This window comes from Geotrypetes seraphini, chromosome 6, assembly GCF_902459505.1.
Source record: "Geotrypetes seraphini chromosome 6, aGeoSer1.1, whole genome shotgun sequence".
NCBI classification, from domain to species: domain Eukaryota; kingdom Metazoa; phylum Chordata; class Amphibia; order Gymnophiona; family Dermophiidae; genus Geotrypetes; species Geotrypetes seraphini.
In genome coordinates, this window is record NC_047089.1 from 48,270,674 (window position 1) to 48,297,972 (window position 27,299).

At 44.1% G+C, this 27,299-nt stretch overlaps 1 protein-coding gene across 1 annotated transcript; it reads left to right on the forward strand.

The window, feature by feature from the left end:
* LOC117362479 (solute carrier family 46 member 3-like) lies at nt 1-26,687 on the forward strand. Its single transcript, XM_033948901.1, has 6 exons — nt 1-209; nt 1,849-2,113; nt 4,521-5,388; nt 10,275-10,358; nt 22,075-22,231; nt 24,680-26,687. Exons 2-6 carry the CDS (start codon nt 1,922-1,924, stop codon nt 24,768-24,770), a joined length of 1,392 nt encoding a protein of 463 aa, XP_033804792.1. The 5' UTR covers nt 1-209; nt 1,849-1,921; the 3' UTR covers nt 24,771-26,687.
* Nucleotides 26,688-27,299: the final 612 nt, after the last annotated feature.

Genomic DNA, 27,299 nt, shown 5'->3' on the forward strand with positions numbered 1-27,299 from the left:
TCTCATAGGCCGGCGCCCTTGATGGCTGTTGGTGCCGGAGTCACGGGATGCGGCAGAGTAGAGCCAACCCGATAAGAGTGATCGGGAAGATCCCCCTGATGCGCGTTGTGGCCAGGATCACCGCATCGCCCTTCCGTCGGGACCGTGACTTGGACCGCCGCCTTCTCCTGCCGGGGTTCGCGGCGGACTGGCTGCTGCTTATGGCTCGGGTAAGACTAGGGCGGGCAAGCGTAACCCTTGGGCTGGTGATGTCACCGGCCCCGGACATTTGGAGCCAGAGCCTCACCTGATTCCATAAACTGAGCCGGTCTCTGTGGTCTTTTTCATAATTAAAGGGAAGGCGTTCTTTAAATGGCGGTTGGTGGATCCCAGGATTCTGTCTTAGGACCTCTTCTCTCTCTACACCTCTTCCCTGGGTGCCTTGATCTCCTCCCATGGCTTCCAGTATCATCTCTATGATGATGACTTCCAGCTCTACCTCTCTACACCTGAAATTTCACCTAAAGTCCAAGAAAAAATCTCTGCTTGTTTGGCTGACATTGCTGCCTGAATGTCCTGCCCTCATCTGAAACTAGACATGTCCAAGACTGAGCTACTTCTATTTCCTCCTAAACCCTCTGCTCCTCCTCCTCCTTTCTCCAACTCAGTAAATAATACTGTCATTGTTCCAGTCTCCTCGGAGTCATCTTGGATTCTGACCTCTCATTTTCTATACATATCCAACAAGCTACTAAGACCTGTCTCTTCTATCTCACCAAAATTTGCCCCTTCCTCTCTGAACACACTTCCCGGACCCTTGTCCAGCTCCCGTAACCTCACGCTTAGATTACTGCAATCTACTCCTAACTGGTATCCCACAGTGTCGCCTCTCCCCCTTGCAATCTGTGCAAAACTCTGCTGCACAACTCATCTTCTACCAACCTCGCTATGCTCATGTCACCCCTCTCCTTAAGTCACTTCACTGGCTTCCTAACTGCCATCGCATACAGTTCAATATCTTATTGCTGACCTACAAGTGTGTTCATTCTGCTGCCCCTCAATGTGTCTCCTCGCTTCTCTCTCCTTTTACACCTCCAAGAGAACTCCGTTCCTCAGATAAGTCACTCTTAGCGTTACCCTTCTCCTCCACTGCCAATTCCAGACTTCATTCCTTTCATCTAACTGCCCCCTATGTCTGGAATAAATTACTCAAGTTTGTCTATCGAGCCCTTTACCTTGTTTAAAAGCAGACTGAAAAACCACCTTTTTGATATAGCTCTCAATCTTTAACCCTACTCCTCTGCCCTCCAACCCAGCCCACTGATTGACCATTCCCCTTAACTGTAACCATGATATCCTGTATGTCTTAGGGAAGCAGAGCCGAGCTTGTGATGTCATAATGCCTCATTCCACCAATAAGAGCCAACCTCATCAGTGATGTCACAATGACTTGATTGTCCTCTACTCCCTCTGTCCTACAACCCAGCCAGCGGATTAACCATTCCCCTTAACTGTATTCATGACATCCTGTTTGTCTTTGGGAAGCAGAGCCGAGCTTGTGATGTCACAATGCCTCATTCCACCAATAAGAGCCAACCTCATCAGTGATGTCACAATGGCTTGATTGTCCTCTACTCCCTCTGCCCTCCAACCCAACCAGCTGATTAACCCGTTACCTTAACTGTATCCATAACATCCTGTTTGTCTGTCTGCCTGTTTAGATTGTAAGCTCTTTCGAGCAGGGACTGTTTCTTCTTCTTTGTGACTCTGTGCAGCACTGCATGCGTCTGGTAGCGCTAAAGAAATAATTAACAGTAGTAGTTTCCATCTCTCACTTTGAAAAGTAATTGTTCTTTTTTTTTTTTTCAGACTATAGTGAGATGAACACCGGTATATTTGTATAATTATTTTTAAAACAATTGCACATTACTGAAGTCTGGAAATGAAGAAATTGTTACTAGTGGAGCCAGTAGTTGCCATTTACTCTTTTGCAAGCTTCTTGACCTATCCGTTGATTCAACAATACATATATCGCAGTTTGTGGGAAGAAGTCAACAACTCTAGTTTTATAAATAACCTCAACATCTCTCGCTGTGAAATCAATGAAAGCAATACAGTATATATCAAGCAAAAGGTGAGTAAAATAGGAGTCATTTGAAATATTGAGTTTGTAAAACTGTTCCACATCTACCAGTTTTTATGTTTCTTTAAAGACATACTATAGATACAAGTTGTTTGTGCCATTGTAGTTAAAGTGAAAGTGGTTGGATGATTTTCTAGAGGTGAATGGTAGATATGGGAAAGATGGTTTTGGAACGCATAAGTTACTGCGATTACCTTTGCTCAGCTAGTTGTTTTGATTAGGTTGAGCCGGGCACAGTCATTTTGAAAGTGATAGAAAAGATGCTTGTATGAAAATGAAAGGCTATCATAACTTAAACTAGAAAGTAAATTTATTGCCTAAAGCAGTGTCCCGCAAACTTTTAGGCTGAAGGCACACTAAACCCAGTGCCCCGGCCGGAAGACACTCGGAAGTGTGCGTACGTCCACTCGATGATGTCACGTGCATATGTGATATCTTCATGTCAACATCCGCACATGAACGGAGGCCCGTTGGGCCATGACCTTGACCTTGACCCTGTCACGCCGGCGAGGAGAAGAGTCAGCATCGGCTGACTGCGTTCAGGACGTGCCTCTCGCCGCAAGAGGCACGTCCTATAAGCAGTCAGCCCGCGCCGGTGCCTCTCCTCCTTACTGGCATCTTGTCGGGGCACACCTAGAATCTGCCATGGCACACAGTTTGCAATACACTGGCCTAAAGCATTCCAAATAGTTATACTCGCTTGGATAAATCGGTTGAAGGAGGAAGGAGAAATCAGAAGAAAAGCGGAAGATGGATGGTGGAGAAGGGACAGTAGGAAGAGAGAAATGGAAGGATGGGACATTATAGGGATAATTGGAAGCTGGAGGAATAGGATTTGGGGGGGGGGTTCAAGACAAAGGAGTGCAAGGATGGCTGAGAGGAAAATGTAATGAAGGGTTAGGAGAGAGGTCAAAGATGTAAGAGAACCCTCAGTGGAGTGAGATGGGATGGTGATGAAGGGTAAAAATGGAAGTTGAAAAGAAAAAGATGGTGAGAGTGGTAGGTGATGGTGCTATGGTAGCAAGAGCACATACCTTGTAGAAGTTACACAGCAATAGTGCACATCTGCACAGTATCTGGAAAAAATTACAGGGTGCAATACTTGTCAGATTTCCAGGCCCACTGAAGATTTTTTTTTTTTATTAAAGTGTTAATAAAGCAGTACAATGTAAAACAGCAAATGATACGACACAGTCCCATAATCCCCAACTGGTGCACTGCCCCAATCTTTCATGCATTGTACCTTTTCCAACTTAACTCTCTTTCTTTTATCCCCCCCCCCACCCTCCATAGCACAGTAGCAATCTCAGTACCCAGTTGTTTCTTCAGGACACTCTACCACTCACCATACGTTCTCCTGCCCTCCTATTCCCCCCTTCAGCTCTTAATCTTATCCATAATATGGAACAAGTTAGCTAAGTCTTATAACCGGGTTTTCCAAGTAGGTGCCACTCTGGTTTTCCAATGTAGAGCAATCGAATACTGCTGCTGTTAGGCCAATCCGTATCAGCTGGCTCTGCCAATTAAAAGGTTTCTCATTATATAGTCCCAAAAGACAACTCTGTGGGGTGACTGAGAAATAAGTGGTCACCCCCCACCAGAAGGGTTGAATCTCTTGACAGTCCTACCAAAGATGCATAAATATGCCCTCTTCAATCCCACATTTCCAACACTGATTTGAAATATTAGAGTGCATATGCATTTGGGATGCTCAGCACCTATAGGCACCTAAAGAGCTGGCCTCTGTGGATGTAAGTTGTGTTGGCACTGAAAGTCCCAAGTTTTAACGGTAATTGTCGCTGGTATGTCGCAACTTATTCGTTGAAGCTGTCATTAGTTCCACTGGCAGTGCAATTAATCCCTCTGTTTTGTTAATATTCAGCTTTAACCAGTTCCCTCATAACCAATAATTTATTGACTCCACATACATTCCTCCAATTTCTTCTTAAGATCTTCCTCCTGGATTATTTTAATGGTATAAAGAACTGTATATCATCTGCATATAAAAATGGAATCTGGGCTATTGCCTTACTTCCTTGTCTGTACTCGATTTAAATCTGTCCAATGCAATATTGTGATTTTGAAGATAATGTTGCTAGAATGTACAAGAATCCTAAACCCCTTTGGTATAATCATCTGTGCATCTCATTTAACAAGACCATCAGGACTGTCTGTGCTAAATCAGGATGGAAGCAATTTTATGCAGAATCTAAACTTGATCTGTAAGAGTATGGGCTCAACCAAATTTGGTGTTGTATCAAGCAGTTCAATATCTGATTAGGAATAGCTTGGAGAGTAAACTGACAATTTAGGCTCTGGACTTTGAGGTTCTTGCCAGCTATTTCTGTGCATTGTCTACCTGTTATGTTAATTTATGTATTTATCTGGTTATTTGCAGGAAGTCCAGGAAAGAGCTTCATACTTCTTAGTATTATTGGATCTGAGCGGGTTAATCCCCAGTCTCGTGGTGGCTTTGATCCTTGTAGCCTACGGGGATCACCATGGACGTAAAGCAGCCATGCTTCTCCCTTCTATTGGGGCTCTCTTGTCATCCTCCTTTTGCTTTGCCGTGTCATATTTCTCCCTGACTCTCTACGTTTTCTTTGCATCGTCGCTAATCAGTGGTTTTCTTGGCAGTTTTGCTACCTTTCTTGGTGGATGCTTTTCCTATATCAGCGATTTGTGCCATAATGAAAAACAAAAAACTGTGCGCATAGCTCTGATTGACATGATACTTGGATTAGGAGGTGGATTGGCAGGACTCTCTTCTGGTTATTTCCTAAGAGATTTAGGCTTTAGCTGGTCTTTCATGATTGCTTTTCTGCTTCACTTTGTTAATACCGCCTATATCATCTTTTGTCTAGAAGACACAATAAAAGTATCAGAATCTCGGCAAAATGCTTTGATTAAAGAAACCTTTAAAAAAGTGTTCTTGGGAGTATTCCTGCTTTTCCAATCTTCTTCTCGCAGAAAACGAACTCTGATCATTCTGATGCTTTTTGCTTTCAATATGTATCTGTTTTCACACTTGGCTGGATATGCTCTTTTCACTCTCTATGAGCTGGATGCGCCCCTCTGCTGGGATGAAGTTCTCATTGGCTGGGGATCTGCTTTGTCTACTCTTGGCTTTCTGAGCAGTTTTCTAGGAGTGTATCTATTTACTTGCTGCCTCGGGGATGCTTATATTGTCCTCATTGGGATTATTTCTTGGATCAGTGGAGCAATCGTAACTGCATTTGCCAGAACTACACAGATCATGTTATTGGGTACGTAATATTAATCAGTGCAGAGTACACAGCACCTTTCCTATATGTGATGCTATCCGGCTAAAAAATAATTCTATGAGAGTTATGTAGGTTCATGATTTCTATAATCTGACTACTCTTATACATACATACACACATTAGATCATAGGACAGGCAGGTTAAATTCATTTGATCATTTTAGGCTTAAAAATATTTACCATGTGCCAGTACTTAAATTTATTTTTCACTATTATGTGTTGAACTGATGCTTTCTCTGCACTGCACTGAAGAAAGGCTATTGATGAAATGTATTACTAGCAAAATTAGAGATATTCGGAGGGTTGTATATAATAGCTAGCTAAACAGCAGGAGGTTTGAGGAAAGAGAACTTGGAGAGATTAACCTCGGAACCATGCGAGATGGATTACATACAATACTAAGGAATGTTATATTTCAGTGCAAAGGGTACAGTAGTGGATTATAGGTTTTATCCCCCTAATTGCGAGAAACTTGCAGAAGGCATCAAACAGATTCTTCAGCTTCACCTCCTTGTGTCACTTGACGGTGCCCTTCTACCTCGGTTCTTCCTTTTGCAAGTGGATTGCGAAGTTATCTTTTCATTTGGATTTTTAAAATCTGATTCTGGGAGGTTTTCTGGTGCCCCAACCCCCCCCCCCCCTCCCCTCACTAGTATTTCTGGGGGGCATCTCTGCCTGGGAAAATACAGATTCTGTAATCAGAGATCTGTAGCTGGAGGTGGGGGAGGAGGAAGGGAGGGCACCTCCTCTTTTAGAGCACCTGCCTATTCTAATCTAGACAGCTCAGAGTTCAGTCCACTGGGAGCGCAGCTAGCCCCTGCTTAGTCAGGCACTTGAGCGCAGGCTGACTGGCACCTGTATTACACCTGAGGGATAGACTCATATGGTGCTAGTGGGGTTAAGGGCCTCGGGCTCTTGGAGCCTTACAAATAGACATCCCGAAGAGACAAGCTTCTGGAAGATCTGCATGCTTGTCTGATGCAGAAAATCTTCTTGAGTCCAGCTGCTGTGTGAAGCTGATGCAGCTAAGCACCTGACAATTATAAGTACAGTCTGTTACTTACTATGGGAGACATCAAGGGGATTCTGAAATATGACTTTTTGGTGGTTTCTGGGGCCAGAAGTTAGGTCCCCCACCTCCAAAAAAAACAAACAAGCCTATGAGCGTCTGGAGCAGCGCGGAGCATTCCGCGTGGCTTCCTGCTCTAATAACTGCTATCGTGGTTCAGTAAAAGGAGAGATTAATTACTTCCCTTTTACAAATCTGAACTCGGGCAAAATGTGTTCAATATGCAATTTATTTCCCTACCCATTTATGTTTTTCCATTTTATGTGTAAACAGTTTTATTGATGGTAAAACAAGCCAATAAAGAACAGTAACTTCCAAGTACAGCAAAAGGCACAGTAGAAAGTAAGCAATGATTTTAACAGAATACAAGAACCATCAGAACTTTGTAATACACTAGGAGCCCTGCCATCCCCCCCACCCTCCCAACCCCCACCCATCCCAACTATGCCAATCCAATTTTGGGCATTTTGCAGAATACGTCCAAAAATCCAGTAACAAATGTGACCACTTTCAAAACAGGAAAACATCTTAACATTTTGTTCCAAAAATGGGCCAGTTCTTAGATGGTTTTGTGTATCGATCTTTTTGAACCCTTTTTTTTTTGGGGGGGGGGAAGTCCAAAAAAAAAGCGCACACAAGCCTTTGAGATTTAGGATGGGCCAGTATTCTTAGTAAATTGGCCACACAGACATCCCAGCAGAGCAGGGGTCACTGCAGTGAACTTCACATAAAAAGTTCCAGATACACATCTTCTTATAACCCCATTATAATCTATTGAGAGCCCTCCAACACCACCCCAAACCTACTATACCTACATATGGGCAACACCTGCAGGCATAATGGCTATTGTGGTTTAAAGTTGGGTACAGTAATTTTGGGGTGGGTGTTGGAGGGCTTGCACGTTTCATCACAAGTGTACTAGTTGGGAGTACAATATGGGCCTAGATCTCCTCTGCAATCCACTGGACTGCTGCTGCAGTACAACTGGCCTTAACACTGAAGCTGTCATACAAGATGTTATGTACTGTTTTTTTCACATCTTTGGGGGGGGGGTGCCTTAATCCCTCCAGTAGTCATGGTCAGTTTGGACATCTTTTTTACACTTATTCATTATTGAGCTAGATCTAGCCTAATATGGCTTAATTTTTGCTCTGAATGTTTTCTACAGTGTTCCATTATTATTGCAGAAAATCATCCATATCATAAGCCTGGCCAAACCACACCTCCAACACACCCCCTTGAGATTTAGACTCGGTACAGATGATCAGCGTACACAACGGTCTACAAAATGGGATTTAAAAATAGCATTTGGACGTTCTGGTAAAAAAAAAGTTCATATGCTACTTTTTGGGCATTTTTCTGCTTTGAAAATGAGCCTGTAAGTCTAGTTTGTATCTGAATCAGTGAAGGGTGAAGTGGCTTGCAAAGTAGTGCTGCCTGATTTGGGGATAAAATTTTTTGAATTGATTCCTCCTCCTATCTCCCTGTGCTGCAGCTTTCCATCCCTCTCATCCCCCTGTTCAGTACTAACCAACCAACTCCCCCCCCCCCCCGCCCCCGTGAGCATGGGCGATAGACCTCTAGCAGATGCAGCTTGTTCATGGGCTACCCCGCCAGGGCTTCTCTCTGCCATGTCACTGATGACACTGTAGAGGGAAGCCCTGGCGGGGTAGGCTTCAAACAAGCCTGTTCAGAGCCTGCGTATGCTAGCCATCCACCGCCATTGCTGCTTTAGGAGGCCCTGGATGTATGTTAGGCCTCACCGGGAGGTGGGGGCAAGAGAGAGCTGTTAAATGACTCAGTGAGTCCAATTTTGGGGAGAAATGAATTGATTTGAATCAATTCACCGAAGTACAAGTAACATCCCGATGGACTGGAAGACGGCTAACGTCATTCCACTCCACAAGAAAGGCTCCAGGACGGAGATGGCAAATTACAGACCAGTGAGCCTCACATCAATAGTGAGCAAACTAATGGAAACCCTAATCAAACGCCAATTGGATAGGATCATGGACGAGAAGAATCTACAGGATCCCCACCAACATGGATTTACTAAAGGGAGATCCTGCCAATCCAACCTGATCAGCTTCTTTGACAGGGTGGCGAGGAAGCTGGATGCTGGTGAGTCCCTGGACATCGTCTACCTGGATTTCAGCAAAGCATTTGACAGCGTACCACACCGTAGGTTGCTGAGCAAGATGAGTTCTTTAGGATTGGGCAACACATTGACCAAATGGGTTGGGAACTGGCTTGGAGGTAGGCTTCAGAGGGTAGTGGTGAATGGCACCCCCTCCGAAATGTCAGAGGTGATAAGTGGAGTGCCACAGGGCTCCGTCCTGGGCCCGATCTTGTTCAACATCTATATAAGAGACTTGACAGAAGGGCTCCGAGGTAGAATAACATTATTCGCCGATGATGCCAAACTAAGCAATGTAGTGAGCAAAAGCACAACAGACAAAAATTCAATGGCAGACAATATGATGCATGACCTACTTCTACTGGAGCGCTGGTCTAGGTCCTGGCAACTCAGTTTTAATGCCAAAAAATGCAAAGTCATGCACCTGGGGAGCCGAAATCCATGCAAGGTTTACACCCTAAATGGCAAGATCCTGACAAGAACTGAAGCAGAAAGAGACTTAGGGGTGATTGTCAGGGAAGACATGAAATCTGCAAACCAAGTGGAGCAAGCTTCATCCAAAGCAAGGCAAATCATAGGTTGCATACGCAGGAGTTTCGTCAGCCGTAAACCGGAAGTCATTATGCCACTGTATAGATCCATGGTGAGACCGCACCTGGAGTACTGTGTGCAATTCTGGAGGCCGCATTACCGCAAGGATGTGCTGAGACTGGAATCGGTCCAGAGAATGACCATCAGAATGGTCTCGGGACTCAAGGAGCTCCCATACGAGGAGCGGTTAGGGAAGTTGCAGCTCTACTCACTCGAGGAACATAGAGAGAGGGGAGATATGATCGAGACATTCAAGTATCTCACGGGCCGCATCGAGGTGGAGGAAGATATCTTCTTTTTCAAGGGTCCCGCAGCAACAAGGGGGCATCCGTGGAAAATCAGGGGCGGGAAACTGCACGGTGACACTAGGAAGTTCTTCTTCACTGAAAGGGTGATTGATCGCTGGAATAATCTTCCACTCCAGGTTATTGAGGCCAGCAGCGTGCCAGATTTTAAGGCCAGATGGGATAGACATGTGGGATCTATCCGCAAAGATAAATAGGGAGGGTCATTAGAGTGGGCAGACTTGATGGGCTGTGGCCCTTATCTGCCGTCTATTTCTATTTCTAAAGGGAGCATCATTGGAGAAAGCAGGTTCTCAGTCTGCTGCTCTTTTTAGGCTGTTACTACAACTTTTTAAAGTGTTTTGCTCTAGTGCCATATTTCTCAACTCGATCCTGGAGTACTCTCTTGCCGGTCAGATTTTCAAGATATCCACAATGAATATACATGAAAAAAATTTGCATATAATGGAGGCAGTGTATGCAAATCAAGTTTATGCAAATTCAATGTGGATATCCTGAAAACCTGACTGGCAAGGGGGTACTCCTGGACTGAGTTGAGAAACACTGCTCTAATGGAAGGTGAGTGTTAGTAATCAAAGGAGAGCAACACCTAGAAGAATTTCTGAATACTGGCTGGAGTCAGTGCACTGAGAAGAGAGAATTAGCTGATTTCTGATGATGACATTTTATATTTATTAGACTCTTAAGGAAGGGCAACAGTAGCCATTTAGATGTTTAGAAGTTTTATATATACATGCTTGACTGATTGGTTTTTTTTCATATTACAGTGCGGCTACTGCTTCTTTTTTCTGATATGCCTTTTCCAATTTTGCGGTCCATGATGTCTAAAGTTGTTCTTGATAGTGAGCAAGGTGAGTGGTGATTTTTTTTTTTTTCAAAAATCATGCTTTTTTGCCTTCTAAAATTAATTATTATTATTATTTTTTTTTTTAATCTTTTTTTTTTTTTAATATTCTTTATTCATTTTCAAGATTACATTAAGTGTTAAAATATATTCAATCACATAAACAATAAATACATCACTTAGAAATAATAATTGACACATCTCACAAATTCTTATCCCCATTCCTATCCCAACTCTATCCCAATCCTCCCTCCCTCTTTATTGATTTTTAAAACTTTGATAGTGCAATAGAAATGATAAATCATACAAACTGCATGAAAACACATTAATAATTATACAATTATTACATTAAAGAATCATTTTCTCCACTTCTTATCTTACTTATTAAAACAGTAATACATATGATATGATTTCAGTATTATAATGAAATAATTGAATTCCTCCAAATACATTCCCCCCCCTCCCTGGATCTGCAAGGATTCTAATGGAAACAGAAAGAAAGAAACATAACCCTAATTATAATGTAATAAAATTCTTGGCTATCCTAAATTGCCCTTTACCTAGATTGTTCTCCAAAAATAGTATTCTTATAGCCTATTTTTGAACAGTTCTTTTAAGAAGTTAAAGAAGCCTCTCTACTAAAGAGTAGTAGAATTTTGCACTTACCACATGTTGACTGCAAAGCTTATGCAGTAACTGTCGGGGGTGTTCCAAAAGATTCCATACATTTAACACACAAAAAAGTACTGTACCATACAGTAAGAGGGTAGTTATATAAAGGGAAAAAAACACTTTTAGGTGCCAAAAAAGATGCCTATTCTATAAATAAAAGTAGGCACCTACCTTTTTTATTATTATAGAGTACTAGTCTAATAGGAAAAATAAGCATATATTTTAGGCACAACCACTCACACCTGCCATAGAGCTGATGTAAATAGCCATGCATAGATTATGCAAGAAGATGTAATATTCTGTAATTTTATATTCGTAATTGTGTGTCCCGCCCTTGCTACCACACCTGTAAAGTACTGTGCATGCCACCAAATATTGGCAAGTATTTACAAAACAGTGCTTAGCTACAAACAACTCATTTATATTCATAACTGACTAGATTACTGGTATTTAGATAGAAATATAGAAACATGACGGCAGATAAAGGCCAAATGGCCCATCTAGTCTGCCCATCCAGAGTAACCATTATCTTTTTCTCTCTCTGAGAGATCCCACATGCCTATCCCAGGCCCTCTTGAATTCAGACAGTCTCCATTTCCACTATCTCTTCCAGGAGACTGTTCCAAGCATCTACCACCCTTTCTGTAAAAAAAAGTATTTCCTCAGATTACTCTGTAGTCTATCACCTCTTAACTTCATCCCAGAAAGATTAATCAATATAGGTTAATGTGTGATAAATTAGAATATGCAGGACACAGAAAACTATTTGCTGGATATCACATCTAGATAAAATCTAAACTTATTCTAGCAGCAGAATAAAGGAATATTTTTCTAGCATATCTGGTTTAGAGGTATAAATTTTAAGAAACTTGCATTCATACCTTGTATTCATGCGTCTTTATTTGGGACCAGTTTTAGTGCCAAAGACACCTTGTATTGTTTGGTCTAAATAACTGCGTGAACAGGCTACATACCCCCTCAGTTCTTTCATCTATCTCTAGAGGAGGCCAAGGAAAAAAATAGCAGACACAAAAGTGTAGTTTAAACATTCAAGCCCTTGGGAGTTCTCGGCACCCTACTAACGGATAGGGAAACAACCAAGAATCTCACCGAATTACAAGTGATTGGCCATTGTATTGGGATTATGACATCATCAATTAATTCATTATTAAACATACGTAGTTAGTACATCTTCCAATTAAATTACAATTGTTTCATTAAGATCCAGTGATAACTGGCATACTGCAGCAATGTTATATTGGTTAGTTTCAAGTCATATGGGTTCCTCTGCCAATGCTCGGATCGCAAACTCTAAATCTAGTCCTGATTTTACAAGTCTTGAGGTATTGATTCTAAGTGGCTCTGAAGATAGGAAGAAACTACAAATAGTCCACCTCCCTCTGGCAAACTGTGATAGTGATTGTTCTGCAGAGTTAAAATATTTCTGATTCACACAGATAGTTGCAGATTTTAAATTACTAGTCTTTAAGCCCGTTACATTAACGGGTGCTAGAATAGATGTGTCTGTCTGTCTTTCTTTGTCTCTCTCTCTCATTGGCCGCTGTTTTTCTTTCTTTCTGTCTCTCTCTCTCTCTGGCCGCTGTCTTTCTTTCTTTCTGTGTCTCTCCTTGACCACTGTCTGTGTCTTTCTGTCTCTCCCTCTCTCCTTGGCCGCTGTCTTTTTGTGTGTCTCCCTCTGTCGCTCACTGTGTGTGTCTGTCTTTGTCTCTTTCTGTCTCTCCCTCTCTCCTTGGCCGCTGTCTTTTTGTGTGTCTCCGTCTGTCGCTCACTGTGTGTGTCTGTCTTTGTCTCTTTCTCTCTCTCTCCTTGGCTTCTGTCTGCCTGTCTTTCTGTCTCTCCCTCTCTCCTTGGCTGCTGTCTGTCTTTCTGTGTGTCTGTCTGTCTCTCTCTCTCTCCTTGGTCGCTATCTGTCTGCCTCCTTGGCCTCTGTCTGTGTGTCTGTCTGTCTTTCTGTCTCTTTCTTTCTCTCTCTCTCTCTCTCTCCTTGGCTGCTCTCTGTGTATCTTTCTGTCTCTTTCTCTCTCTTTCTCCTTGGCCGCTGTTTATGTGCCTTTCTTTCTCTTTCTCTCTCTCATTGGCTGCTGTGTGTCTGTCTTTCTGTCTCTTTCTCTCTATCTCTCCTTGGCCGCTGTCTGTATATGTTTCTGTCTCTTTCTGTCTCTTTCTCTCTCTCATTGGCCGCTGTGTGTCTGTCTTTCTGTCTCTTTCTCTCTATCTCTCCTTGGCCGCTGTCTGTGTATGTTTCTGTCTCTTTCTCCTTGGCTGCTGTTTATGTGCCTTTCTGTCTCTTTCTCTCTCTCATTGGCTGCTGTGTGTCTGTCTTTCTGTCTCTTTCTCTCTATCTCTCCTTGGCCGCTGTCTGTATATGTTTCTGTCTCTTTCTCTCTCTTTCTCCTTGGCTGCTGTTTATGTGCCTTTCTGTCTCTTTCTCTCTCTCATTGGCCGGTGTGTTTCTGTCTTTCTGTCTCTTTCTCTCTATCTCTCCTTGGCCGTTGTCTGTGTATGTTTCTGTCTCTTTCTCTCTCTCATTGGCCGCTGTGTGTCTGTCTTTCTGTCTCTTTCTCTCTATCTCTCCTCGGCCGCTGTCTGTGTATGTTTCTGTCTCTCTCTCTCTCTCTCTCTCTCTCTCTCTCCTTGGCCACTGTTTATGTGCCTTTCTGTCTCTTTCTCTCTCTCATTGGCCGGTGTGTGTCTGTCTTTCTGTCTCTTTCTCTCTATCTCTCCTTGGCCGTTGTCTGTGTATGTTTCTGTGTATGTTTCTGTCTCTTTCTCTCTCTCATTGGTCGCTGTGTGTCTGTCTGTCTTTCTGTCTCTTTCTCTCTTGTTGGCCACTGTCTGTCTTTCTATTTCCTTGGCCGCTGTCTGTCTGTCTTTCTATCTCTTTCTCTCCTTGGCTGCTGTCTGTGTATGTTTATGTCTTTTTCTCTCTCTCTTTCCTTGGCCGCTGTTTATGTGCCTTTCTGTCCCTTTTTCTCTTTCTCTTTCCTTGGCCGCTGCCTGTGTATCTTTCTGTCTCTCTCTCTCTTTGGCCGCTGTCTTGTCTTTCTATCTCTTTCTCTCGCTCTCTCCTTGGCCGCTGTCTTGTCTGTCTCTTTCCTTCCCTCTCTCCCGTTCCCTGCCTGCGCCCCGCTCCCCTTCCTTTGACCGCCCACCCCCAGCCCATCCCACCCCCTTTGCGGCAGCGCCACCAGCCTCCAACAAATCCTCATCCTCGATCCGGAAATTCACCCAGAGGGGAGAGTGGAGGCAGAGGAGAAGGCTGTAGTTGTGGCCTTCTCTCCCCTAGCTCCGTAGCTCGGTCGCCACCGCCGCCTCCTTCTCTCCCCAAAGTCGGCTCCCAATGTGTGCACGCGCCGCACATGCGCCACACTTTGCAACATTTCTCTGCTGACCACAGAGCGACGGACGTACGGAGCCACAAAAATTGAAGTGCGCATGTGCGCTAAGGGTATTATTATCTTAGATTAGATATGTCTCAGGGAGGGAGGGGAATAACTTTACTGCATCGCCTGTCACTACAAAATGTTTTAAAATGTGGCTAGTTTCCAGATTCAGAAAATGAGTTTGTTTTTTAAATCAACACTGAAAAGTTGATGCGAGTTGAGTGCAGCTTTCCAAATTCATCTGACATAATGAAAGCCAATAAAATCTGTTGATTGCAAAGCTATGCATCACTGCCTCTTGGATTGCAAAATAGAAGGAAAACATACCAGAATGATTCCTGCTCGAGAATGCTTGTTATTGCATATCTTAATGTGAGTCCATAGAGTTGATCTTTCATTTAAAGAGGCGAGCGTTTGGTTTTTCTAATAAGTGAATGTATGGTATCCTAAAAAGAAGGTTCTTTTCAGGTGTAATATAGATCTTGAAAGTGGTGAAAAGTGTTGCTCCTCCAGCTTTTTTAGATGAGAACAATGAGCATACCATGTGAAAACCTGAGATATAAAAGGCATCAAAAGTGGTAATCATGATTGCTTTGGGGGAAAAAGGGAAAAGCACTATGCTGGGGAACCAGAAAATTTTCAAATCCTTATCTAGTTTACATTGTAAGGCATAGAGGCTCTCTGTCTGTTAAGTCAGTTAAGTTGGGTGGGGTTTTTTTTATTCTGGTAACACCTGGTACGTGACAGAATTACAATGTAGTAACAGCACAGTTTCTGTATTAACTGTTGGCAGTGTTGCTAGCATCTTCTAATATAGTTAACATGGAGACACAGTATAGCCTATTGAGGTTGTGTTAAATCATCCACATCTTCTGCAACGAGTATTTAAGTTAAAATAAAACCCTGGATGGGTCGGGTCAGACCCTCTGACACCCTCTGTACCTTTTTTTTGTAGAAGATGGGCAGGAGGGATGCCCTTCTGCCTCTCATCAAAATGGTGCCCCTTCCCCCTCCCAGCACATCCTGGGATGCACTGGAAAGGGCCTAAGGCACTTATCAGCTCAGGCACCTAAGGCCTCTCCCAACTTTGAAGAGGCAGCCCTGAGGAAGGAGGGAGTGGGCATCCCTCCTACCCATCTTCTACAAAATAAGGTACGAGGGCGGGTTCTTGGGCTGGGGGTGGTGGTCTGACCCAACCCATCCAGCCCACTAGACCACCAGGGTTTTGTTTTGGGGATTTGGGGGGGGGGACTTTTGCTACTCTCGCTGCTGCTCACTCAGCTGAGTATATAAAGGAAGCCCCAAACAGCTGAGCAGCAAGGGAAGCCCTAAAGTGCCAATCAGCGGCTTTGGGGAGTCCTGCCAGCTCAGCTGATCGGCCAGCAGGGAAAGCAGCAAAAATTTTGACAGGAGGTATGGGGGAGGAGCTGTGCTTAGCAATTGCTCTTTTGAGCACGCACCAGACACAATTTCTCTCCCTTTTACCACTGGTAATGCTCCACAGGAATAACTTGCATATAATTTGCATGCTATTGTGCTGAGCATTGCCAGTAAAAAAAATATTGCTCTCGCCATGGTATTTTTCTATCATGGTGTTGGAGCTTTGTGCATCCTGCCCCCAGTGTCTTAGCAAGTAAAGATAGATAAGGATCTTAACTGTCAAACAGTTGGACTATTTATTCAGGGTCAGTTATTTACCCAGTTTTTTAATATATTGGGGAAAATATTTTGTCTGAGTAACTTTTATGGAAAGTTTCTTAAATCTGCAGAAATAATCCAGTAGGAATCCATTATTTGAAATCAGAGAGCTAAAAATCTCTCATTAGCTCAAGATAAATCAGCTACTGAATGCAGTAAGTACTCTTTCAACTGATACTTGAAGGCAAATGAGTTTCCAGAATGACAGACACTCTGTCACTGGACACTCCATTCCTGAACTTTCAGGTTATCAATCCCTTCTTGCAAGAACTCTTATAGGAAACTTCATTTGCTCCTGCTCTCTTACTTCTGGGCCGTCCTTCAGTTCCTCAGTTGTCTTCCTACAAGCAAGACACTAGGCTCAAATTCTGAGCTTGTCTTTTTTTACCTGTTTATTTTTTCTGAATTCTAGTCTTTTCACTCTTTTCATTTGCGAGGTTTTCGGTGTTGCAGAGGATCCCCTTAATGGGTCAGCTCTGGCTGTGGGAGAGCACAGTCTCTAAGGTCTAGAGTCTGCTTCTAAGGGGCAGGCTGCTCTACAGTGCACCCACTTGGACAGCCTGCACTAGCAGTTCAAGGGCTAAGGGGACCGTTCCCTTGGAAACACTGCTTGTCCCAGGTTCAGCCGCAGTAGGCTTGAACGCAGGCTGTGAGACTCTGTGGCGGTTTTCTAGGATCAGGGCCAACTGCTTCCCCCCCCCCCTTGTTTGGCATGCACAAGGTCCTTGGAGTGGGTGAGCTCTCTGGACAGTGGATCGGGTCTAAGAAGCAGAAGACACAAGCAGTCCGGATTTTTAAGAAACTTGAGACAGAGAATCTTCCTGTAAGCTGTTTACAGCATAGCACAGTGAGTAACAGGCTGACAGCTTGGTAAACCAAATTGGTAGGGGTCTTTAAAACCAGTTTTTCTTTGTTTCTGGGGTTAGAACCAGGTTCTCCCACCTCTAAAATCACAGTTTTTTAAAAAAAATTTTGGTTTAGCTCTCCTTGCCCATTTTTGACAGTAAAATCACTACCATATCAGCCATCCTGGATTTCCCAATTTGAATTAAAACACCTAGAGGGGCATAATAAAAAAAAGCATCTAAGTCCCCTTTTGGCCTAAGTCCTTAAACGTTCAACGCAGAAGCAGGGAAAGTGTCCATAACCAAACCAAAAGTCCTTGTTTTGATTATGGCCTTCTTCTGCCTAAATGTCCAATCACCACTACGTCTAAAAGTACACCCACACCACGTCTACATTTTTCAGCCATAATGAAACAAAAAAAACCCTAAGCCCCAAATGTCCAACAGAAGGGCTTTTAGGCAAAGGAGGAGCCAGTCCTTCGCCTAAAAGATGGATTCTGTAACCGGTGTGTGTCAAAAACAACACCGGTTACAGAATCCACCCCCCCCCCACAACCATCCAGGCAGGAGGGTGCCCAAGCTCTCCTGCCATGTCAAACCGCGACCCCCCCTCCCGACAACATCGGGGCAAGAGGGAGCTCAAGCCCTCTTGCCCCGGCCAACCGCGTTACCCCCGACGATATCGGGGCAAGAGGGAGCCCAAGCTCTCCTGCCCTAGCGACCACCCCTACCCCCCCCCCCCCGCGACTGGCTTGGGCCAGGAGGGAGCCCAAGCCCTCCTGGCCCCGGCGACCACCCCCTCCCCCGCAACCCCCCCTGCCGCTACATGAATGGGCCAGGAGGGAGCCCAAGCCCTCCTGGCCCCGGCGACCCCCCCCTGCCGCTACATGAATGGGCTAGGAGGGAGCCCAAACCCTCCAGGCCCCGGCGACCCCCTACCCCCACCCCCTACTACAATACGGGCAGGAGGGATCCCAGGCCCTCCTGCCCTCGACGGAACCCCCTCCCCCCAATGATTGCCCCTCCCAGAACCCCCGATCGTCCCCCCAGCCAACCCGTGACCCCCCGGCCGACCCCACGACCCCCCCCACCCCAACCCCCCTTCCAAGGAGGGGCCTAAGGCTCCCGGGCCTATTCTGATTGGCACAGGCGCCTTAGGCCCCACCTGTGGGCGGGCCTTTGGGAATGCTGGGCCAATCCGGCCCCATTCTGCTGGTGGCTGCCTGCCGGACAGGCGGGTTTGTCTCCCGTCTGTCCAGCCAACTTAAAAAAAGGTATGGGGAAGGGGGGTGGGGGGGGTCGTGGGGTCGGCCGGGGGTCGCGGGTCAGCTGAGGGGGCGGTCGGGGGTTCTGGGGGGGCGATCATTGGGGGAGGGGGGTTCCGTCGAGGGTAGGAAGGCCTGGGATCCCTCCTGCCCGTATTGTAGTGGGGGATGGGGGTAGGGGGTCGCCGGGGCCAGGAGGGTTTGGGCTCCCTCCTGGCCCATTCATGTAGCGGCGGGGGGGTTGCCGGGGCCAGGAGGGCTTGGGCTCCCTCCTGGCACAAGCCAGTCGCGGGGGGAGGGGGGTCGCTGGGTCAAGGAGAGCTTGGGCTCTCTCCTGGCCCGATGTTAATCGTGAGGGGGGGTGATGGATCGCGGCAGGAGAGATGCCTCATCTCCCCTACCGTGATGTCATCACTCCTCTACCGGAACTGCCGCGACCCGCAGCAGGAGAGATAGGGCATCTCTCCTGCCGCGGGTCGCGGCAGTTCGGGTAGAGGAGTGATGGCATCGCGGTAGGGGAGATGAGGCATCTCTCCTGCCGCAATGCTTGCGGTGGGTAGGTTGCCGGGCCGCTGAACTGATGGTGCCAGCTGCCATCAGCTCAGCGGCCCCTTTTTCGGCACTTAGACATGGTTTGACTTCGTCTAAGTCAAAAAGGTCTAAGTGCCGACTAGGCAACCTGTTAATGTTTTGGTTATACCTGTTGTACGCCTAGGTGTAGGTCGGCCCACCTCCCTCCCACTGCCCGCCCTTTCCCCTCCTCTAATCACACCTCTTTTCTCTCTGTGCGTTTAGTGGCAGGGGAAAGGCCTAAGGTGTTTTTAGATACGTCTAAAAACCAGCTTTGGTTATGGGTACTTGGACGATCAGGCTTTTTGATCGTTCAAGTAGCCATTTAGGACACTTTTTAGACGTTTTTTTAATTATTATTATTACCCCCCCTAGTTTTCACTTAAACCAGGTGGGTGGACTCCTCAGCTCAGGATACTTCGGATTCATTCTCTATTTGTAGTGGATGGCAGTCCAAAGAGTATCTGTGTTCCACATGCACTGCAGCACTTGAAGAGGGGGCGGGAGTCACTGGCATAGCCCCTCTGGTTTTGAAAAAGGTTTGGATAATTTCCTAAAAGAGAAGTCCATAGGCAATTATTGAGATGGCTTGGAGAAATCCACTGCTTATTCGTAGGATAAATATCATAAAATCTGTTTTACTACTTGGGATCTAGCTAGGTACTTGGGCCCTGGTTTGGCTACTGTTGGAAACAGGATACTGGGCTTGATGGACCTTTGGTCTGTCCCAGTGTGCCAATTCTTATATTCTTATGGTCCCTTGGGAGGGGTGGGGGATATTAGTGCCCAGTCATTCCGAGGAGCAGTGAAAAGTCCAAATTTTAACCCGGGGAACGTCCCTGATGTATCCCCGGTGAAGGACAGCTTTAAGGCGGGTAAAGCCCAGGGAAGTGCTAAGCAGCCTCCGCAAGGTTCGCTAGACAGCAGGGGCAGGGATTTCCCCTTGAATTTATTAACAAGATGTTTAAGGCCTATATGAGGGCTACATGGATCCCTCTGGAATTGCGGCACTGCTCATGCCAGGGGTTCTCCCTACTAAGAGCACAACTGCCTAACAACAGTGCCATGCGCAGGTCAAGGATGCTGAGTCAGATGATGATGGCTCCATTTTCATGCCTTTACTCTCTTAGGCCAGGTCCTCTTTGGCAGGTGATACTCCTGCATCCCTGGAAAGTCAAGATCTGGGGGATGTTCCAGATCTTGGTGAGGACCCCATGATGTGACAACTGTTCAAACCTTCATTGCTTAATGGGGATGAACACTGAATCCCTACAGGAATTGAAATGAGAGTCTTCTCAGTTCTCTGTTCTACAGTGCTCGTTTATGAGCAGCACCAAGGCACAGTCCTATTGCTTTCCCTCACATCAGGACATTACAAAAATGCTTATAGATCATGGGAAGGATCTAGAGGGGCCCCTTCCGGTGGCCAAAGCTATATCAAAGCTTAATCGGATGGCTGCTGCATTTAACCAGCTTTTTGTTCCCCCAAAGGTAGATTCACTTGTGCAGATTACCAAATGTACCTCCATTCCCAGTGAAGGTGGCATGATAGTAAAGGATACCCAGGACTGCAGATTGGATTTTGTGCACAAAAGCCTCTTTGAGATCGTGGTCTCAGGATTGAAAGTGGTTGCGGCGGTGTCTTTTGTTGCCCAAGCTTGTAACTCTTTGTGCCACGATCTGAACACAATAGCGGACAATGATCTCCAGTTTTTAATGACCCTTGAGCGGATTATGTGGCTGATTCTCTGTGTAACCTTCTCAGAGTAGTGAGAAAGATGTCCACCTACTCTATTTCCGCCCGCAATATGCTGTGGATCAAGCAGTGAGTGGGGGGGATTCCTCCTCCAAGGTGACCCTGAGTAAATTGCATCTGGGGGCATGGGTGGAGCTTACCACAGATCGCTGGGTGCTGAATATAATACAGGAATGATACGAGCTCGAGTTCTTTCATCCCCTCCCGGATCTTTTTATAGATTCCCCTGTGGGAGGGCCAGAGGTAGCCAAAGTCAGAGCAACCGTGTACAGGCTGCTGGCTATAGAAGCCATAGAGCCTGTATCAGAGGAAGACTGGTGCTCAGACAGATACTCGCTATACTTCATTGTGCCCAATAGAGGCCAATCCTAGACCTCAAGGCGGTGAATGCGGCCCTCAAGATATTTCCACATAGATACAGTGAGATCAGTGATAGCATCAGTGGCACCAGGGGAGTTCATTATCTCCCTGGATTTGACGGAGGGCTATCTGCACAGTCCCATCTTTCCGGAACATAGGAAGTATTTACAGTTCCATGTGTTGAAACAACACTTCCATTTCACAGCTTTGCCCTTCAGGCTGACGACAGCACCTTGGACCTTCACCTAGGTGATGCTGGTGGTCACAGCAGGATGGGCATATAGGTACAGCCGTATCAGGATGATTGACTGTTTAGAGCCCAGTCTGAAACTGAGGGTAGACTAGCAGTTTGCTAAGTGATCCAGTTGCTACAGAATCTCAGCTGGGTGATCAACTTCTGGAAGAGTCACCTAGAACTAGTGCAGAACTTGGAATACCTAGGAGTCCGGTTCGAAATGGGAGCACATAAAGTGTTCCTCTCAGAGGCCGGCAAGGAAAAGCTTCTGCATCAAATACGAGAGTTTCAGAGCATTTCCATTCTGATAGCCTGGCAGTATTTACAGGTTCTAAGGTCAGTGGTTATATTCATTAGTCTCCTGGGCAAGAGTTCACTTACGCCTGCTCCAACTTTCCCGATAGTGCCCACAGAGAGATCCATTGCACCAGCAGCTTCCTTAGACAATGGAGGTCCACCACAACTTGGTGTGGTGGTTCAATTCTCTCTCTGTCTCTGTCTGTCTCTCTCTCTCTCACCTGGCTCCGGCTCTCGAGGACTGGAATTACCTACCCCTGGCCTAGAGCAACTTGTGAGTCAGAATGCAGATGTGTTTAGCATGTCAAGGTGAACTCTTCTCACTTGTCACAATATTTTCTCACCCATAAAATATCCAAAAGGACAAAATTAATTATACAGATTCAATGCCGTTTGAGAAAACTACCTTTATTTTCATTAGGTCAATTTAAATTCATTTTTTTTAAATATGCCAAATGATTCAAATGTATGCAAATCCTGCAGAATTTCAGAACTGTGCTGTGGAGTATATTAACTTTTGCTGTAAGCAACGGGTTTAAAATAAATAGGAGAGACTGGAGCAGTGCATTTTAAAAAATGTAGAGCTCTGTTTTTAAATTTGTCTTTGTTTCTTCTTAACAGGGGCACTCTTTGCTTGCATTGCCTGCTTGGAGAGTTTAATTGGAACAATTGCAGTGATCTCTTTCAATAGCATTTATGCTGCCACTGTGACATGGTATCCAGGCTTCTGCTTTCTACTAGCTGCTGGCCTCTCTGTCATTCCATTCATCATTGTTTGGTAAGTAAACAAGTATTTTAATTGCACATTCTAGACATATGCTTTCATTATTAGAAAATAAAGTTATGTGGCTTGAAGGATAAAAAATAGTTTTAATGAATGTTTCCCATTGTTAGGCTTATAGATTTCTCAGACTGATTATTGACCAACTTGTCATAATCTGTACTTTTTCTATGAAGATTCAAATTAAAATACATTTGTAAAAAGAAAAAAAGGTATCCTAGAAAAACTAAGGAGCTAGTAACTTTCATAGAGTGGTACTTAAACAACCTTAGCTACCTGACTACACAAACTACCCTGTTTCCCTGAAAATAAGACCTATCCCGAAAATAATCTCTAGCATGATTTTTAAAGATGCTTCTAATATAAGCCCTACCCCAAAAATAAGCCCTAGTAATAATAATAACTTTATTTTTTTGTATACCGCAGTACCAGAATAGTTCAGAGCGGTTTACATGACAAGAGACTGTACATCTACAGCGAAATTTACAAATAAGTCAATCAATCAATATAACTTAGCGAGTCGGGAGCAGGCAAGAAGGAGATAGAGAGGTTATAAACAAGTCAATCGGCGTGGCTTAGGAAGTCGGGTGCAGGTAGGGAGAAGGCAGGTAGGTGGGAGGTGCAGGAAGGTGGGAGGTACAAGGCATAGTTAAAAGTAGAGTTACAAGGAGGGCGGGAGTAAAGATTGACCCCCGAAGTCCCCCCCCAACTGTTCCCGACACTCCCTGATTCCATATTTGACACTAGTGCTGCTTGATTTGCTGAAAAAAATCGGACACGTCAATTCAGCAACCCCCACCCCTGCTGCTTTAGCAGGCCTCGGAGTGGAGGTATGTCAGTCTTATGGCGGGAGGGTCATTGGGATTTTGCTGCACAGGGGGATGGGAGGGAGGGAGGGATAGAAAGATGCTGCAAAAGGGTGTGGGAGAAAGGAAAGAGGAAGAATACGGGTGGAGAAGAGGAAGGGAAAGATGATTGTTGTACATGAAAAAAATAAGACATCTCCGAAAGTAAGTCCTAGTGCATTTTTTAGACCCAAAATTAATATAAGACATTGTCTTATTTTTGGGGAAACACAGTAGATGGGCCATTCAGGTCTTTATCTACCATTATTTACTGTATTATATTATCACTATGATATATATTGAGATGTTTAATTAGCAAAGTTAATTTCTGCACTTTCTAAACCTATCCTGGAGTCTCTGTAACCAGAGTCAGATTGCAATAAGGTAAATTAATCACAAATCTGGGGTTCTATCAGATGTTCTCACGTGGTTGGAGAGGCCATTCTGGATATTCTCAGAACGGTAAAGATTTTTGCATTAACATATAAAAGGATGGCTAGACATTTGTGGACATTTTTCAGAGTTTAGGCTGCTCTCTATATCTTTCTAAGTCTCCCTTCCATCCAACCCCTCATCTTCAATGCACACCCCCCCCCCAAGTGAGTAGAGAATGACACAGGGACAAATTTTCTCTGTCCCTCTGGGAGGGGTCTTAAGTGTCTGAGCTAATTAGGGCCTTAGGCCCCCCTGCCTGGTACATCCTGGGAGGAGCCTAAGGCTATGAGTGGCTGACTGCTGTTCAAGTAACTCAACTTTGCTTTTCTTGCAATAGTATGTGCTTTTTTTTTTTTTGCTCGGTGAAGCATGTGTGTACCTCTTTTTATACTGAGTCATAAAAGACTACTCTGTGATAAGGTAATTTTTAGAAGAAACCTTTGAAAGCTCTTCATAAAATGTATTGAGTTAGTCCAATAAAAGTATACACTTTCCCCTCCGTATTCGCAGGGGTTAGAGGCAGAGCCAGCCCGCAAATAATATTCGGGCTGATTCTGCCCCTAACCCCCACTTCCCCCAGCTATTTTAAGCCCATGAAAGCCCCCCATTAAGCCTTATCTTGTGGTCTAGCGGGTTTTCAGGCAGGAGATCTTCCCACACTCCTGCCCTGTGCAGATCGCTCACAAGAAATGGCTGCCTTGAGCTCATGTAGTCTCTCTCACCATTTCCTGTGAGCGATGTGCATGGGGCAGGATCACTCCTGCCCTGAAAACCCGCTAGACCACCAGGTAAGGCTTAAGGGGGGCTTACAGGACTTAAAATAGCCTGAAAAATGAAAATGCATTTTTTGGGTTAAAACCCCAAATAAGCAAATCCATAGATACAGAATTTGTGAATACGGAGGGGGAAGTGTACCTTGTTTCTTTTGTTTTATTTCTTGATATTAAGTTGGAAAGTGGAATAACACAGCTATCACACCATTTCACTAGTAGAAACTAAAATGAGGTCTTTTAAAATCTATATGACATTTCTTTAGATTGCAGAACTGATAGTTTTCCCTTCATAGTTCACACTGAACTCTGTGTTTCCTTTTTCTCTTTTTGAGTGAGTTTTATGTTGCTGATTTTCAGCTAAAAAATTTTCTCTCTCTCTCTCTCTCTTTCAGCTTGCTAATGTGCATTGGTTATAGAGACAGGGACTACATTCCTATTGCCTCTGAAGAGGAATCAACTGAAGATGACATTTCTGTCAGCTGAACAAAGTGGAGCCAATTAGCACAATTCCTGTTGAAGTGAAAAGGGAATAGCTGAAAATTAAGATTTTAAATTATTTTGGAAATAGTAAATCGCACTTTAGTATCCTAGTACCAGCTTACTAGGGAGTTCCATGTAGCAGTACTAGGAAGGGAATGAAATAAGAGCATGCTTTTAATTAAAAATTAAAATGCCTTAAAAAAAACAAAACAAAAAAAAAACCCTTGCATCCAGTACTGTAGTTAGAAAAAAAAAAAAGTAGAGTGTCAGCATTTTGCTCTAAAATCACATCTGTTACTCAGAGTCTGAGTCTTATGTGCACTACAGAGTTGTCCAGAAAAAACTTAAAAGTTGGAAAAACTATGAAGTTTTTTCCTATGAATTTGATTATGCTTGATCAAAAAATAATTTTTAAAATTTTTTGTAAAGCGCCTCAAGGGGTCACTCAAAGCCACTGATTACATAAAGCTCGATTTTTCTTAAAATTTGCTATTATATTTGTTTAATGGAGGAAATTTAGAAATATAGAAATTTGGCAGATAAAGGCCAAATGGCCCATCCATACCATCCACTAATTTATTGGTATTATAGCTATAACTTTTGTTTTCACACTCAGCAATAATACATTGTTAAAGACAGGTTATGCAAAAAAAATCTAGTAGTATTTTATTATGAGGGAAGAAGAATGCAAAGAAGATAACATTTTTCTGGTTGGAGTGCATATTTTTGGAAGGAAACCGCTTGACTAATTTATAAACCTTGGGCAGGATGCACTAAGCACTGACACCATGGTAAAAAAATACAATGGTGAGAGCAATTTTTGTTTTACTGGTAATACGCAGCACAATAACATGCACTAGGAAGGGGATGGCAGGCCATTTTGAAGAGGGAGTGGGCATCCCTCCTGCTAAAGATTTCTACAAAAAAGGTATGGCAGATGGTTCTGGCCCATATGACTGTGGTGGGGGGGAAGGGGTCTGGACTAAGTCTTTTCTGCCACTAGACCACCAGAGACATTTTTGGGTGGGCCTTGTGGGGGACATCTTATTGGTTGGTGGGGAGGGGCATTTAATGGCAGTGTCTGCTATCATAGCCTTACTTTCCTGTCAATACCTGAGCCAAACAGCACTCAAGCACTGACAGGAAAGTAAGGCTACAACAGCTCAGATCCTGCCTTTAAAATTTCCATGGGAAATGTGTTTCCTTGTTGTGCATCACAAGACCTGAATACTAATGAGCTCCTTGTAATCGTTAGCATAGGATTATCTGTGGCTGCTACAATGATCAGTAGCAGCCATGGAGAACCCTTTTGTGCATTAGCAGGGCAGCTTTCCTTGTCACTAAGGGTGCTATAAAGACTTACTACCAAGGAAAGTTTTTGAGCATTGGGGGAGTTTGTCTTTATGTACCAAGACCTGCAACAGGGAGAATTCTGCAGCAGAATATTCTGGCTGTTATCAGACTGAGTGACGTACTGTAGTACCAGAGCAAGGATTTGGGCATTACGTTCTGGAACTAGGTGGACTTGCTATAAACTGGTAGCCTGACGAGGAAATGTTTCATCCTACTGGATGCTGAGCCCAGCCTTTTACAGTTCAAGGGAGTCACATTGTTTACTAGTGAAGGGTTGGTTATTTATGGGACAAGTGATAATTAACCTAAGATGTAGTGCTTCTTAGTTTTATCTTCTCAGGAAATTTCTGTAGTACATGAATATGTATGTATTCTAGTGTTACATATTATTTTAGCATCACCTGTTAAATATCCACATATATTTTTGTAGAATCATTAGTAAAAATTTCTGTAACCTGTTGCTATATTTCTAAGAATTTGTATTATGTATTAATAATGCCAAAGTGGAATTATATATTATTTCTTAACATAAAAATCTATTTCTAGACCACAAATACCAATGAGTTCGATGCGGTTTACAAAAGATTAACTACAAAAACAATCATGAAGAGAAAAAAAAGAAGCTATGGGCTAAGAAACGTCAGAAATTTTTTTTAAAAAAAGTTTTCAGTTGTTTCCTAAACTGTAAGTAAGAAGTAGATATAGGGCTCCTTTTTACTAAGCCACATTAGGGCTTTAACGTGTGGAATAGCGCACGCTACATTGCCCTGAGTGCTAGACCTTAATGCTAGCATTGAGCTGGTGTTAGTTCTAGAAGCGCAGCGTGCAGTAATTTCCTGCGTGTGCTAAAAACACTAGCGTACCTTGGTAAAAGGAGCCCATAGATAACAACAGTTTGAAATCTTTGTCCCAAAATGCTGCCTGGAAAGACAGTTCTATAGTAATATCTTTTAAGTTTACAACCCTTAACCGGCAGAAAAATGAAAGCTTTGGAACTGCATGAGCAGTGTTGAGTGGAATAACAAAACAATTCTATCCAATACGATAGAACTGTGCCTGCTGCCACTAATAGATGCAGCCCAGTTTAAAGATGACCCGTGCTTCTACCAGCAGCCAGTGCAATTCGCTATAGTAATGAGTTACATGATCATACTTTTTCAGACCATAAATGAGTCTCAC